Below are 17,696 nucleotides of genomic sequence, written 5' to 3'. Positions count from 1 at the left end.
TTGTTTGAGGCTAGCCTCTTCTCAGTTAAAGTGAAAGTCGCTCAGTCATGTCTGACTCTTTACAACCCCATGGACTGTACAGTCTGTGGAATTCTCCAGGCTGGAATACTGCATTCGGCAGCCATTCCCTTCTCCAGGGGAATCTTCCCAACCCAAGGATCAAACCCAGGTCTCCTACATTGCAGACCTATTATTTGCCAGCTGAGCCACCAGGGAAGCCCAGCCTCTTCTCTAGAACCTCAAAGTTGCTTTGAAGTATAGAATATTTTGCCTTCTTTCAAAGTTGCAATGGCTACATATCTCTACAGAAAAAATACTGCACAGCCCAATGGTTTTCACTCTCCCAACAATTTCCAGTATTGTCAGCCATATGCACATTTTTATGCAAGGGATTCCCCAGAACCATTCCCCGAATTCTGCATGACTGAATCACCTAATGAACAACTCCTGACCTCCCCTTCTCCCAGGCCCTTGCAACCACCATTCTACTCTGTTTCTGTGTGCTTGGCTAATTTACCTAAAATAAGGGGAATTATGCAATGTTTATCTTTTGGTGATTGGCTTATTTCACTTAGCATTATATCCTCAAGATTCATTCATGTGGTAGGCTATGACAGGGTTTTCTTCTTTTCTTGCATTGTATTTATATACCACAATTTTTAGCTATTCATCTGTCAGTGGACATTTAGGGTACTTCCTTCTCTTGGCTATTGTGAACAACTCTCTTCATGTAATTTTAAATTCAGTTGGAAATTGTAAATTGCTCCATCTCCAATCTGTCTCACATTGTTACATTGCTTTCCTTTTTTTAGTTTTCAGCAAAGTTGTTGAAAATGTGCATATGTACTGATTTAATGTTGACTGTATTTTTCTTGTTCAGTGAAGACACATAGATAACAATAAGATAGTCCTGTTCAAGATGAAATAGTGTGGTGATTGATAAATAATGAACTGCTATTGTCATTGCAGGATGAGTCTGCTCCAACAGACAAACAGTGTAAACCGGAGGCAGCCCAGGGCACTTACTCAACCTCAGCTGTTTCAGGCTCCCAGGAGGTGTTGTACATCAACGGAAATGGGACCTACAGTTACCATAGTTACAGAGGGCTCGGAGGGGGACTGCTAAATCTGAATGATGCATCTAGTAGTGGTGAGTCTTTATTACATATTATGTTTTTCTGTCAATTTGTGGGTATTAAATTCCCTAAACTTGAGAGAAAAAAATGGAATGAAATGTTATAAGCAATAGTCAGTGCCAGTCTGCTGGAAACAAGACCATTTAACACATAATGTCCACCTGCCTACAAGGACATCTCCCTATTCCATTGCTGTTTCTATATATATGTAGCAGCACTATTAAACAACTGAACAATTGCTGTTTTAAACTCAAAAATCTCAACTAGAGAAATAGCAATTTTTTTAACCAAAGAGTCACACATTCTTTCTGTGAAGCTGTAATGTACTACTTGTCAAAAGTAATGACACATTTTCTCAATGTTCAAAGAGGTTTTTAATTTGGAAAACTTGAGGTACCAGGAATTTTATTGATTTATTGAAACATACACGGTTGTTTTAAGTAAGAAGATACAAACTGAAACAACACACAGAAACAAATCATGGATCTCTAGCCAAAAGCTTGTCAATGACAATGGTGTGTTCCACCAGCAGTGGCAAAATTTTAGAAATTTCTTGAGCTTATATACCAGAGTAAGTTCCACATGTGTAATATAAAGTCATACATCTATTTCCTATCACTGGGTTGTAGGAAAAGTTTTCCTAAACTATACTTAAAATCCAGGGGAAAATATGTTCTATCATATACACACACACAACAAAATACATAAAATAAAAAGTAAATGATAAACTGAAAAATTACTAACTACCAATACTACAAAGAGTTAATAGACCAATACATGAAGGTCTTCTAAAAAGAAAGGAATACTCAAAACTACATATTTAATAAATAAGGCTATAAATATGAACATGCAATTCACATAGAAAGTAATGCAAATGACCTTAAATCCAGGTATAGCTACTCAAACTCACTCACTTCTAGTAAGAGAAATGCAGCTCCTATCTGTCAGATTAATGAAAGTCCAAATACTTACTGAATATTTCTTTGACTAGGCTGTGGGAAATGAGTATATTTGCCTGTAGAAATGCAAAAACTTGGAGTAAACTTGACAATATCTAACAAAATTGAATACTTATTTGCCATTTGACCCAGCAGTTTCTTTAGGAATCTCTTGTTAGCAGTTTACTCTAAGACACACCAGCAAAAATACAAGACATATGCACTTGGCTATTTATTTGTTGCAGTGTTATTTATAAATGCACAAAAAAAGCTTACCAATAAAAACGTCCATCAAGAGATGGCTAGTCGATTTAATTATACTGCATCCACATAAGAAAGTAACCTGAAGTTATAAAAAGTAAAGAAAAATATCTTTATATACTCCCAATAGTGAAAAATATTTATAGTATGCTGCTGCTGCTAAGTCGCTTCAGTCCTATCTGACTCTGTGCGACCCCATATACGGCAGCCCACCAGGCTTCCCGTCCCTGGGATTCTCCAGGCAAGAACACTGGAGTGGGTTGCCATTTCCTTCTCCAATGGGTGAAAGTAAAGTTGCTCAGTCGTGTCCGAGTCTTAGCGACCCCATGGACTGCAGCCCACCAGGCTCCTCCGTCCATGGGATTTTCTAGGCGAGAGTACTGGAGTGGGGTGCCATTGCCTTCTCTGTATAGTATGCTGCTGCTGCTGCTGCTGCTGCTGCTGCTAAGTCACTTCAGTGGTGTCCGACTCTGTGCGACCCCATAGACGGCAACCCACCAGGCTTCCCGTCCCTGAGGTTCTCCAGGCAAGAACACTGGAGTGGGTTGCCATTTCCTTCTCCTATAGTATGCTAACATTCATTAAAGAATATATAGAGAGAGACCTGAATGGAAAATGAACAGAATAAAGAAAGGACTATAAGCCAGAATTATTCTCTGGTTACAGTTGGTTGTGGTTTTTTCTTTTACTTTTTTTTGGTAACTTTGAACATTTTATTTTGTATTGGGTTATAGCCAATGTTGATGTAGTTTCAGGTGAACAGTGAGGGGACTCAGCCATACATATACATGGAAGAGAATGGATACATGTATTTGTATGAATGAGTACACTTGGTTTTTATACTTTGTTTTTTAAATTTAACTGAAACAATTTACATAATTATGGAACAATCTGATCTAAAGAATCCCTAGTATTGAAAGAAAAATTATGCAAATGAACTTAATCTGTTTAATAAGTGGTTGACATAACCCCATAGAGAGGAACTTTTCTGAGTGATCTCAACAGTCATAATTTGATGCCACAGTATGAAAGCTTATGATAAAACCTTAAACTATTTTCAGTAATCATATAATTATTTTGGAACTGTTGTCTGTGTATTATAGTTTAGAACGAATTTGTAATTATGTTGGTGTCAGTGAAAGATGGAATTTTCAGCAGCGGGCAAAGTAGATACAGATGTGAAATCAATAAATTGAAGCAAAAACTCCATAATTTTGTAGTTGAATTGGTAGTATCACTGTGAGCTCAGTGTAGTTTGGTTTTAAAAGAAAAACATACTTCCTATCTTTTCTGCTGAAAATGTGTGGAAACAAACACCAATTTGAAATTTTGAACTTAGGCTTGGTGAGTTTTTAATATATTGGGGAGGTAATTGTATTATTATAATACTATCAAATGGGTATATACTCTAGAAAATTACCTATCTTTACAATACTAGAAATATGCTCCCAGTGTCTCCTGGAATGATTCTGCTGGAAAGCTGGGGCTCTTTGGTCTGCCTTAGAATTAAAAGTCCTCTAAGGACAGAGTCACTGAGCATTAGTCTGTATCAACTGACCTCCAGCTCAAAAGAGCAGTACCTGAAGTGGAAGAGGAAAGAAAGCAGCTTATTTTGGGGGGGCGGGTTTCAAGTGTATATTCATCTTTTCAAAATCCAACTAGTGACCCTTCTTAGCTGTTTTCAATGTTTATTTTTATTTGAACAACAAATTAGCAGGAAAGGGGACGTGTAAGACCAGAAATGGAAAACATAAACAAAAGGTAAGCCTTCTTTTAGCCTATAAAGCTAGAAACAGTAACACTTCTTTTTAAATATTTTACATAGCAAGTAAAAATTGATAGGTAGCTCAGAACTTAACCATCAAATCAAAAAATTGATGGGGGGAGCAGAGTCACTAAAGATAATAATGGCATGATTTTTTGTCTTCTAGATTGTTCATTTATGAAATTAATTTATTGAACATTAATTAATAACACTAACTACCACTTCTGAATCATTATAGTGTTTCCATGTAGTCTCTGTTTAATCTTTATAAAATCCTATGAGATATATTCTGCAATTTGGGGGAAATTTTTTGTAAAACTGAACTTTCCCCCACTTGAAAAAATCATGCCTAGGTACCACTTCCTTTTTTTCTAATGTGATTGAAACCTATTTTGTGAGGCTCAGAGAAGATGAGTGGCTTGCCCCAATTCCCTCCTTAATAAGGGAAGGGAAGGGGCCAGAATTTGACAATCATTCTGACATCAGAGGCCACATTGTAAACCACTGAGCTGGCAATCTGTAATGGAATATAATGGAAGCAAGGAAGGAAGGAAGTGACAGCCCCTGGTAAATACTAATCTACTTTCTCTGGAAACTCTCTCAGCCTGGAAATTTCATACAAATGAATGAATCAGTCGTACAATGTGTGGTCTTCTGTGTCTGGCTTCTTTCACTTAGATGCTATTTTCAAGGTATATCTACCTTAGAGCATGTATCAGTGCTTCACTTTTTTGCTGCCAAATGATGTTCCATTCTGTGGATATGTCATATTTTGTTTAACGAGATATCAATTGTTTAGTTCAGTTGGTGGGCACTTGGTGTTTTCCACTTTGGGGTTACTATGAATAATGCTGTTATCAGATCAGATCAGATCAGTCACTCAGTCATGTCCAACTCTTTGCGACCCCATGAATCGCAGCACGCCAGGCCTCCCTGTCCATCACCAACTCCCGGAGTTCACCCAGACTCATGTCCATCGAGTCAGTGATGCCATCCAGCCACCTCATCCTCTGTCATCCCCTTCTCCTCCTGCCCCCAATCCCTCCCAGCATCAGAGTCTTTTCCAATGAGTCAGCTCTTTGCATGAGGTGGCCAAAGTACTGGAGTTTCAGCTTTAGCATCATTCCCTCCAAAGAAATCCCAGGGCTGATCTCCTTCAGAATGGACTGGTTGGATCTCCTTGCAGGCCAAGGGACTCTCAAGAGTCTTCTCCAACACCACAGTTCAAAAGCATCAATTCTTCGGCACTCAGCCTTCTTCACGGTCCAACTCTCACATCCATACATGACCACAGGAAAAACCATAGCCTTGACTAGACGAATATTCAAAAGCACAGACATTACTTTGCCAACAATGCTGTTATACACATTTACATAAAATGTTGTGTAAATATGTTATCAGTTATTTGGGGGAATACCTGAGAGTGGAATTGCTGGTGCATGCATGTGGTCCATGTTTAACATCTTAAAAAAAATTACAGACTGAACATGGGCTCTTTCAATTTTTAGAATGTCTCTCAACAAGTCTTGCAGTATTTACAATACAAACTTTGCACTTGTTTCATTAATTCTATTGCTAAGTATTCCCCTTTGTGATGCTATTATAGAAGGAATGTTTTCCTTAAAACATTATTTTATATTTTTTCTATTATTTTGGAATAGTCTGTGAAGTAGTGATATTAAGTCTTTAAGTATTTGATAGAATCTGATGATATCTGTGCCTGGGCTTTTCTGGAAGGATTTTGTTTCCTAAATCAATCTCTATTTACTTGTTAGAAGGCTACTTATACTGTCTCTTTCTTCTTTAAACTGCAGTTAGGTAGTTTGTATATTTGCAGGAGTTGATCCATTCACCAGAATTACCTAATTTATTGATACAAGTGTTCATAGTCTCCTTTCACAAACCTTTTTATTTTTGTAAGGTCAGTAGTGATGCTCCTAATGTCATTTCTGATTCAAGTTATCTAAGTGTTCTCTTTCTTCTTGGTGATTCTTGGTAAAGGTTTTGTCAGTTTTCCTGATCGTTTCAAAGAGCAAGCATTTTGTTTCATTGATTTTTTTATGGCTTTTCTATTCTCTATTTCACTGATTTCTACTCCCCAATTTATTATTTCCTTCACTTTGCTTACATTAAATTTAGTTTGCTCTTGTTTCCAATGTCTTAACCTGAAAAGTTAAGACATTTATTTGAAGTCTTTTTTTAAAAAATCTTTTTGTATATAGGTATTTGAAAGTGAAAGTCACTCAGTCATGTCCGACTCTTTGCGATCCCATAAACTGTAGCCTGCCCAGTTCCTCTGTCCGTGGAATTCTCCAGGCAAGAGTACTGGAATGGGTTACAGCTACAAATTTCCTTCTAGGCACTGCCTTATCTGTATTACAAAAGTTTTGGTATGTTGTGTTTTTGCTTTCATTCACCTCAAAGTATCTATCTTGTAATTTCCTCTATCATTTCTTCTTTGATCCATTGATTATTTAATAATGTTGTTTAATTGCCACATAATTGTGAATTTCCCAAATTTCTTTCTGTCAATGACTTTGAAAATTTTCAGTCCTCTCAAGATTTTTGAAGCTGGCTTAATGATCCAGATTATGGTCTATCCTGGAGAATGTTCCACATGTTCCTGAGAAGTATGTATATTCTACCATCATTGGTAGTAGGATACTTTGTAAATATGTAGTAGGCATGGTTGGGTTACAGTGTTGAAGTCTTCTATATTCTTGTTGATCATCTGCCTAGGTTTTATATCCATTATTGAAAAAATGGTATTGAGATCTCCAGCTACTGTTGTTGAATTATTTATTTTGGCCTTCAGTTCTTCCAGTTCTGTCTCATTCATTTGTCAGTCAGTCATTATGTACATATATTGCTTATACTGCTTTCCAGGTGGCTCAGTGGTAAATTCTACCTGCCAATGCAGGAGACACGGGTTGGATCCCTGGGTGGGGAAGAAAGAGAAGGAAATGGCAACCCACTCCACTATTCTTGCCTGGGAAATCCCATGGACAGAGAAGCCTGGCGGGCTACAGTCCATAGAGTCTCAGAGAGTCAGACATGACTCACACACACACACACACACACACATACACATTGTATATATTATTATATCTTCCTGACAGGCCGATGCTTAGTCATTGTAAAATATTCCTCTTTTTATCTAAAAACCTTATAAAAGTCTATTTTGCCTAATATTAATTACTGATGTAATATCAGGAAAAGAGAATGGTAACTTAGATTATTGTGGTGATACTAAAAATGAAGAGAAGTGGCCAAAACTTTGGATATGGAAATGACATACAGAAGAATGTTGAAAAAACGTTTACCTCTACTCAAACACAACCAAAATAATTTATCTTTACTCCCTAAATGGCAAACTAATTGTGGGAGCCCAATGCCAAATGAAAATGTGGGGCCTCGTATTTAAGAATGAAGAATTTTAAGACAGTAACAGCAGAGCATTAAACAAAGCATGAGGCACTTTTGAGCACAATCCTGTGGGACTATATATTTCCTGTCCCATTTTGTTCCTTTGATTTATTCAGCAAGTTGGAGGAAGCATCATGTTTTCATAAAAAAGGCAGGGAGCTACTGGTAAAGAGAAAGATACTATATACAGTGAGGGAAAAGATTCAAGACACAAGTGAGAATATTTTTGGAGAGTTTTTTTGAGAAGAGAGAACTTTGGAGGAACTGCCAATCAAGAGTAAAACTTGAGAGGGAAATTAAAGGGAAAAATGCTGCTATGGATTATTAATTAGCAGGACTCCAAAAGTTTTCTTGCCTTCCTACCCATTCTCCACAGAGAAATCAGGGTAATCTTTAAGGAAAGGAAAACCTGATCACATCACTTCAATATCTAAAACCCTTCTATAGGCTCTCATTGTTCTTTGAAAAATGATACTAGCTAGTTCTTCATGCCTCAGAATCCTCCCTCCTGAAGTTTTCTTTGATCATTTTTTACTCCCACATCTCTCATTTACTGCTCATTTTTTAAACCCTGAACTCTGCAGGTCCAAATCAGGTACAGTCATAACTCCAATAGCATCCGGAATTTGTCCCTTGAAGCCTGTACATGTTTACAGAGCACGTAAACATATACATACATGTGTGATCACAATATGCTGTTATTAAATCCCCAGTTGTATTGTTCAGTGATGGTCAAAAGCCACATAGGAAATCTGGTATAGGTTCCAGGTATGCAGCCATACATGTGAGCAGTTCTTATCATTTCAGTTCAGTCGCTCATTCATGTTCGACTCTTTGAAGCTCCAGGGACTGTTTTTATAGAAGCAGTTTTATTAGAAAATGATTTCCACAAATTTGCCACTTGAATATAGATACTATGGTGCTATGATGAGGTTATCAGTTCAGTTCAGTTGCTCAGTCATGTCTGACCCTTTGCAACCCCACAGACTGCAGCACGCCAGGCCTCAACTCCCATGCCATCCACTCCCAGAACTTGCTCAAACTGATGTCCATCCCAGTGGTGCCATTCAACCATTTCATCCTCTGTCGTCCCCTTCTCGTCCTGCCTTCAATCTTTCCCAGCATCAGGGTCTTTTCAAATGAGTCAGTTCTTTCCATCAGGTGGCCAAAGAATTGGAGCTTCAGCATCAGTCCTTCCAATGAATATTCAGGACTGATTTCTTTTAGAATTGACTGGTTGGATCTCATTGCAGTCCAGGGGACTCTCAAGAATCTTCTCTAACACCACAGTTTAAAAGCATCAATTCTTCGGCTCTCAGCTTTCTTTATGGTCCAACTCTCACATCCATACATACCTACTGGAAAAACCATAGCTTTGACTAGATGGACCTTAGTTGGCAAAGTAATGCCTCTGCTTTTTAATATACTGTCTAGGTTGGTCATAACTTTTCTTCCAAGGAGCAAGCATCTTTTAATTTCAGGGATGCAGTCACCATCTGCAGTGATTTTGGAGCCCAAGAAAATAAAGTCTGTCACTGTTTCCATTGTTTCCCCATCTATTTGCCATGAGGTGATGGGAAGCAGATGCCATGATCTTCATTTTTTTTTTTTTTTGGCATGCTGAGTTTTAAACCAGTTTTTTCACTCTCCTCTTTCACTTTCATGAAGTGGCTCCTTAGTTCCTCTTTTCTTTCTGCCATAAGGGTGGTGTCATCTACATATCTGTGGTTTCTGATATTTCTCCTGGCAATCTTGATTCTACTTTGTGCTTCACACAGCCTGGCATTTTGCAAGATGTACCCTGCATATAAGGTAAATAGGGTGACAATGTACAGCCTTTCCCAATTTGCCACCAGCCTGTTGTTCCATGTCCAGTTCTAACTGTTGCTTCTTGACCTGCATACCGATTTCTCAGGAGGCAGGTAAGGTGGTGTAGTATTCCCATCTCTTCAGGAATTTTCCAATTTGTTGTGATCCACACAGTCAAAAGCTTTGGCTTAGTCAATAAAGCAGAAGTAGATATTTTTTTGGAAGTCCCTTGCTTTTTCTGTGTTTGCAATTTTATCTCTGGTTCCTTTGCCTTTTCTAAATCCAGCTTGAACAACTAACTTGTCTTTAAGTCTCGCCACAAAAAAGCTTCACCACCGTGTGTGTTTTGTCTGTTAGTTGCTTAGTCGTTTCTGACTCTTTGCAACCCCATAGACTGTAGTCCACCAGGCCCCTCCATCCATGGGATTCTCCAGGCAAGAGCACTGGAATGGGTTGCCATTTCCTTCTCCAAAAGGAACTATAGAAAGAAAGAAAGTGAAGTCGCTAAGTCGCATCCAACTCTTTGCAACCCCATGGACTGTAGCCTCCCAGGCTCCTCCATCCATAGAATTTCCCAGGCAAGAGTACTGGAGTGGGTTGCCACGTCCTTCTCCAATAATGAGATAAAATTCTCTTTGAAAAGTGAAAGTGTTAGTCATTCAGTTGTGTCGGTTCTTTGCAACCTCAAGGACTGTAGTCTGCCAGTCTCCTCTGTCCATGGAATTCTCCAGTCAAGAATACTAGACTGGGTCGGCATGCCCTCCTCCAGTGGATCTTCCGAACCCAGACGTCGAACCCAGGTCTCCTGCATTGCAGGCAGATTCCTTGCTGTATGAGCCACCAGGGAAGCCCCTAAAGTCTCTTTAGAATATAGAAGAGAACAACTTTGAACAATTCAGATTGTGTGTTACTGAGAAGAAACAAGAGTAGCAGAATAATCAGAATGGCCTGCAAATGAGATGGCTTCATTTGAGCCTTGGCCTTGGGCTGAGCATAATTGAGTGAGGGGAGCAAAGGCTAGTCTAGACTTTAGACTTTAACAGCTTTAGACTTAAACCAAAAAGAGTTTCTCTAGCTCACATTTGACAAAGGTCTCTAGCTATAGTGACGACAGCAAAGCAAATGGTTGATTTCATGTTGTGAAGGAGCTTTAAATAACATTTCTTCTCAAAAAACACATTCTGCCTGTAATCCTGGTATTGGCTACTGCTGTTTTTATTTTGTTTAGTTTTTGCTTGTTTTAACCACAGGAGGGCACCAAGATTGATCAGACCTGCAAATGCCTTTATTTGGGGACTTTCTTCATAAATTCTGGGAACCCCGTGCATTCTGACTTTTAAAATGGTATTATCTTTAGCTTGTTTTTTTCATATGTAAGATATCAGAATAGTCATTCCCTGTAACAGATTTGGAACTGTGGAGAAAGAAACTACATACATATACATAAATCTTGAGATCTAAAAAGGCGTAGCAGCAAATTAGCATTATATGAGATGCCAGCATCATATCTGATGGCTGACAACTCCAGTTAATCTAAGTTTGAGAATACTTAATTTTAGAATTTGTAGAGATCCTCCAAAATGTATGGAAGGAAGCAACAACTTTCAAGAGACCAAGTTGAAGTAGCTATACAGCTGACTTAATTTATAAAGGAGAAGAAGAGCATCAGAATTCAAACCATTAACAGAGAAACTGGGAAGTAATTTGAGTTGGTAGCATAAATAGGACGGCGGAGTTTAAAAGAGATACAATATTTGCAAAACCTGTATTTATTTGGATTATAAATACTCTGTAGTGTTGAATTAGTCTCTTCTGTACAAAGAAGTGAATCAGCTGTATGTGTACATATATCCTCTCCATCTTGGACCTCCCACTCATCTAGGTCATCACAGAGCTCCGAGCTGAGCTCCCTGCGCTATATAGCAAGTTCCCAATAGATACCTGTTTTAGCCATGGTAGATATGTATATCAATCCAGTCTTCCAATTAAAATGTAATAAAAACATAAACCCTACAGATTATATATTATGTTCAAGAAGAATGTAAAGGCAAAGGAATGAAAAGGATACTTTTAACATTTAGATTTAATTTAACGAGTATTTTTGGATTCTCATGTTCAGTTCACTGTATTAAGTGCTTTCTTTGCTTGGACTGCTATAACAAATATTCCATAGACTGGGTAGCTTAAACAACAAACATTTGTTTCTCATGGTTCTGCAGGCTGTGAAGTCCAGGCTTAAGGTGCTGGCACGTTTGTTGTCTGGGGAGAGCCTGCTTTCTGGTCCACAGAGGACCATCTTTTCACTGTTCCTCTTTCACATGGTGGAGGGATGAGGGAGCTCTCTCAGGTCTTTTCCTTATAAGGGCACCAATTCCGTTCATGAGGCCTCTACCCTCATGACCTAATCAGCTCCCAAAAGCCCCACCATCTACTACCATCTCTTGTGATTTCAGCAAATGAATTTGGCAGGGAGGGGAATGCAAACATGCCATCTATAGTAAGTATATTAAGAGAAAAAAGAGTTGAATAGGCAGAATCTCTGACATTAAGATCAAAAAATAGAACATTCCTCTTCCTCGAGTCTGAACATCAAAATTCTTTAAGACTAATTCATTTTTTTATAGAAACCCATTTTTATTATGGTGAAATTCACATAAGATTAACTAGTTTTTAAATTACTTTTTATTGGAGTATAATTGCTTGACAATATTGTGTTAGTTTGTACTGTACAGCAAAGTGAACCAGCCACACATACACATATATTCCCTCCTTTTGGATTTCCTTCGGATTCATTTCCTTTGGTGTTTTAAGTAGGATTCCCTGGGCTATACAGTATGTTCTCATTAGTTATCTATTTTATACTTGGTATCAATCGTGTATACTTGTCAATCCCAATCTCTCAATTCATCCTGCCCCCCATCCCCTTTACCCCTTGCTATACATGTATTTATTTTCTACTCCTGTGTCTCTCTTTCTGCTTTGCAGATACGATCATCTATACCATTTTTCTAGATTTCACATATATGCATTAGTATACAATATTTGTTTTTCTCTTTCTGACTAACGTATCCCTGTATGACACTCTCTAAGTTCATCCATGTTTCTGCAAATAACCCAAATTTAAATCATACTTCCTCTGTGAAACTCGACTCTCCCTCACCACTTTTCCACCCTTTGGAAGGTTGGTCACTATCCTGCATGTGCCTTATCTCACTGAATTGTGACATACTCACTCCTGGAAATCAAGAACTGTCCACCATTACATCCCTTGAGTAAGGCCAGAAATATAGTAAGTGCTCAATTATATTGGGTCAATTAATGAATAAATTTAAAACACCAATACAGTATACTAATGCATATATATGGAATTTAGAAAGATGGTAACAATAACCCTGTGTACGAGACAGCAAAAGAGACACTGATGTATAGAACAGTCTTATGGACTCTGTGGGAGAGGGAGAGGGTGGGAAGATGTGGGAGAATGACATTGAAACATGTAAAATACCATGTATGAAACGAGTTGCCAGTCCAGGTTCGATGCACGATACTGGATGCTTGGGGCTGGTGCACTGGGATGACCCAGAGGGATGGTATGGGGAGGGAGGAGGGAGGAGGGTTCAGGATGGGGAACACATGTATACCTGTGGCAGATTCATTTTGATATTTGGCAAAACTAATACAAAAATAAAATAAAATTAAAAAAATAAAATAAAATAAATAAAAAAATAAAAAATAGAAGTATTTAGCTCCAAAGTAAAAACAAAATTGTACAGAGAATTATTGATGTGTATTGGATGTAGGCTGAAGGATTTATCTTAGATAAAGCAAAGTGGCTGAAATTGAGAATTCTGGGGTGAAAGAGGAAGATTTCAAAGATTCTATAAACCCCTGCTTAAGTTTGAATAGCAATAGGAAAATCTTGCCCATGTGGAGACTTCATAGCATGGAAAGGGTGCACTTCAAATCCTTCGTTAGCCAACCTCCATTTGTTTAGAGCTGGCAAGGGTCTGCACCCAACAATCCGGATTTTCAACTTGGACTGTTATCAAAATGACAGCAGTTACAATTTTTATAAAGAACTTATTCAAATCATCCCACTGAAATGAGAAGCAAGCAAGCAGCCAATCCTCCCGTTATTATCACATCCAATTACATAGGACCTTGGAATGCTTTCTTTCTATCAGGAAGTTCACATGGTGCTGTCTAAAGAGGGCAATTGTTCGCAGCAGTCATCTACTGGATCTATTGAGTCTAAATTATATGCATAATGCATAAGTTAACTACTGATGTTTCCTCTCCACAAACTCCATTGGGCAGACTTTTCAATTTGTTTTTCAACTCTCATATAAACTGGGCTAATACACAGACCACAATCTAACAAGACCAAATTGTAGTAATAATGACCATAATAGCTAACATTTGTATGGCAGTTTCTAGTTTGCTCAAATGACATTCTTTGCTCCTTGCTAATATTGAGGGTTGTCAGCTGTAAAGATGTGCTGAACCAGAGCCTATACTTATGAGTCTAAGGGAGCTTGGATGGAAGATTCATCACCACACTAGATGTGGTTCACAATGGTGTGACCTGTTTGGTATGTGGACATTGCTGTCCCTCAGCATTGACATTCTGAAACATCACTGCTCATCTGCAATAGCCAAAGGAGTGCTTCTGTTCATTTACTGTCTTCATTCTTCATCAACCATTTACTCTTTAATCCACTATAATTGATTTATGCCCCACATTTTGCTAAAACTGGTCAGGTTAAGTCTATCAGTGATTCCACTTATTGCCACACTAAAAATGCTTTTTGCCCTTGATGTTACCAGATGTCTTGGGTAATATTTTAATCTGTTGATTACTAGAGCCTTGAAATATCCACTCTCTTGGCTTCCACATAACTTTGTGTGTTTAGTTGCTCAGTCGTGTTCGACTCAGGCTCCTCTGTCGATGGGGATTCTCCAGGCAAGAATACTGGAGTGGGTTTCCATGCCCTTCTCCAGGGACTTTTCCCTACCCTGGGAGCGAAACCAGGTCTCCCACATTGCAGGCAAATTCTTTACCCTCTGAACCCCATGTCACCTAATCACCAGATAATTCTTCTCCTATTGCCTTAAGCCTTTTGCTTCAATCCTTACCTTTCCCTGCTGGAATTCTCCTAGCATCCTGCCCTAGTCCCTTTAATCCTGCACATTGCTCAAAGGAGAGCCCACTAGATCTCATGGTTTCAACTTCAGAATGTGCCCAAACTTGCATAATCTCCCCCATGCTTTGCCTTGAGCTTTATATTTTATATGCAATTGTCTACCATGTTGCATGATCCAGGCATCCCAAGAAACCTTGTTTTTAATTAAGAGTGAAATATTCACCCATACAGATATTATTGCCTGTTTCTGTGGTTATCTTACACAGAAATGCCCTTCCTGACACCTGATCTGTATCAGCTATTACTTTATCTTGATTATTTTCTGGTTGTCTCACCCATTAACTTTTCTTCCTAATGAATAGTAAATGGATATATGAATGACTCAGTCAGAAAAATAATTTCAATAAAATAGTGTGTCTTTTTAGAGTACTTAATTAAATCTAATTGAGCATGGGGAAAATCAGTTGAAATTGGGGATATCTTCTAATAGTTTGTTCTCTTTTTCTCCTAATACTTGAAAGAGCACAATATCAAAGGAAAGTATTTCATATCAAACATTGGAGACACACATTTTGAAAAATTCATGTAGATTCTGTTTTAAAATATATTCAGCTTAAGTTATCTGATTCAGAAAAGAAATGTTTACCATAGTTATCTAGGGAACTGTGAAGGTCTGGTTTTTACTTTGACCTTACCTTCTTAATAATTTGTTCTAGCTCACTAAAACGTTGAAATAAGTAGTGCAAACATATGATAGAAAACCACCCTGCTCCAGGACACCAGCTGGGTGTTTCTGGCATGAAAAATACATAATTTTTGTAGATAAACTGTGTGGATAATGATTTTATAGAGTAGTGCCTAAAGTAATTCACAGAAGTTAAGCAATTCCCCTGGGTAATTCATAGGTCCTTTATACAATGGGAAGATCCACATAATAAAATAGTATGTGAAGACAGACAACTGTGTGATCTAATTGAAGTCAACGTAATTGGGATTATGCAGTTATTATCTCAGTAGAGTTCCAATAAACCTCAGTGAGTTGTCAAATCATATTCTATAGAACATAGTGGAAACTTCATTTGTATCTAGAGAATTTTCCATCACTGTGTGCATTTTAGTAAGTCCATTTCTCCCATTCATGTTCCTTTAATGAGCTGATTTATCAGATTGTCTTTACACTTTAAATCCTGATTTGTATCATCATTTTGATTATTTTCCATTTCTTTCAAATATAAGTTTATCAATATCTGTGCTATGCAATATGATAGGCATGAGCCACATGTGGCTATTGACATTCAAATTAATTAAAATTAACTAAAACTTAAAGTTCAGTTCCTCAGTCACATTAGGAAATATTCTAAGTGTCCAATTGCCAAAGTGGTGAGTGGTTACTGTATTGCACAGTGGAGAACATTTCAGTCACCACAGAAATTTCTATTGAATAGCATTGATTCTAGGGTTAATTGTCTCACCTACACCATTATATTGACCCTTGATTTGTTTTATTATTGCAGAAAACCTTTTCTACATTTATCCCATTGACTTTTTGCATTTAATCATGTATCATTAATTCTTTAACAAAATAAATAGGGTCAATGAATAACCTTATAAAAACTTAAATGGCAATTCTTAACTAGTAATACTCACAATTCAAACTGCTCACCTTTTAAATACTGTTCAGTTTTTTTTTTAGCTGTCTGAGAAGAGCTCATAACTTGTAACTGTATTTGGTTTAAGTCATCTGATTCAGAAAAGAAATGTTTACCATAGTTATCTAGAGAAACGGGAAGGTATGGGTTTTACTTTGACCTTACCTTCTTAAGAATTTGTTCTGGCTCACTAGCAACATGGAAGAAAGTAGTGTAAATGCATGGATAGAAAACCACCCTGCTCCGGGAGGACCAGCTGGGTGTTTCAGGTGTGAAAAATACATAATTTTTATAGATAAACTGTGTAGATAATGATTTTATAGAGTAGTGCCTAAAGTAATTCACAGAAGTTTAGCAATTCCCCCTGGGTAATTCACAGGTCCTTTATACAATGGGAAGATCCACATGATAACATAGTGTGTGAAGACAGACAACTGTGTGATTTAGTTGAAGTCAACGTAACATAGGTGTGGAAAATCTTTTGGCATAGGCTGGGATTATTTAAAACCAAAGACAAATTTTAAGAGAATTTCATTGTAACAGAATTTGTAATTATGTATTTGGAGACAGCAAGCCTAAACTTCATATATTTGAAATGTGATCACAATTTTAAAACAGTTCATTCTATTTTTCCAGCTCTTCTCCATACTATAATAATAACCTAGAATTCAACTGAGACCGAATTTTTTTGTCCACATATATAATGAGATAGAGAGTTTCAGGGAGATTTTGCCTTTTTTGTAACTTTTAATGATTGGAAATTATATAAACCATTCTCTGGAAAATGATCTGAATTATATGCAAAATAAAATGAAGCATCTTTCAGTTTATCTGACTGAACCCTCATATCTTCCAGTAGATTTCTGTAGGTCAGGGAGCCTCAGAGAAAGGGCTCTGAATAGAGAGGTGAGTGACCCTGTGTTTTCCCTGCACAGCTCAGCACATATAATTGGTTTCACAGCTCTATATTGATCAGGCTTTTCTGGCAGAAGTGTCCTAAAAGTCTGTTCTCTACAGTAAAATGGATCTTATGTACTCTTAAAATCCTCCTGGGAATTTTGTGTTTGTGCCTACTCACTGAAGATATGGAAAGAAAAGAAGTCTTCATTAGTATTCTCCGACATTTCTTCTTGAGTCTTCTGGTATAACTAACATTCAGGGGCTTTCCAGGTGGCATGAGTTCATTATGGTTGGCTCTGGTTCCTTTTCGTAACAACTTCCTTTGAACTTTGACATGTTCTCTGGGGATCCATCTAAACAAACCAGTTAAAATTTCCTGGCCTCGCCAGCCCTCAGCTCCAGGAAGAAGCTCTCTTGGGGAGTTCAGAATGTTCCGCTTTCCTAGGGAGTCAGAAATACCATTTTCTATATGGAAATTGAATTAGCCACTTTCCATATTCCTCTTTCCTGGGTTAAGGGTATTGATGCACCTTTCTGAAACAGGCACTGGACTGCTCCCTTAGCCTCCTTAGAGATCTTGAGTCTGCCTAACTGGACAGGAGGCCAGAGTTGCCTAATTCTTTTTTTCTCTTTCATGTTAAAAAAAAATTCAAGTTCCAAGTATGAAT

The 17,696-nt window shown here is 37.8% G+C and overlaps 1 protein-coding gene across 10 annotated transcripts in view; it reads left to right on the top strand.

Annotated features, from left to right (window-relative positions):
* NOL4 (nucleolar protein 4) overlaps positions 1-17,696 on the top strand; it is a 563,001-nt gene that overhangs the window by 483,740 nt on the left and 61,565 nt on the right. For all 10 annotated transcript variants that reach the window (XM_025273156.3, XM_044934427.2, XM_044934428.2 and 7 more), the window contains one exon: positions 970-1,150. In XM_025273156.3, the coding sequence (XP_025128941.3) occupies positions 970-1,150 (181 nt within the window). The remainder of the gene's footprint in view (positions 1-969; positions 1,151-17,696) is intronic.

Source organism: Bubalus bubalis, chromosome 22 (genome assembly GCF_019923935.1).
Source record: "Bubalus bubalis isolate 160015118507 breed Murrah chromosome 22, NDDB_SH_1, whole genome shotgun sequence".
Lineage (NCBI taxonomy): Eukaryota > Metazoa > Chordata > Mammalia > Artiodactyla > Bovidae > Bubalus > Bubalus bubalis.
Note: the sequence above shows the minus strand (reverse complement) of the source record. Positions and strands in the feature narration are given on the sequence as shown.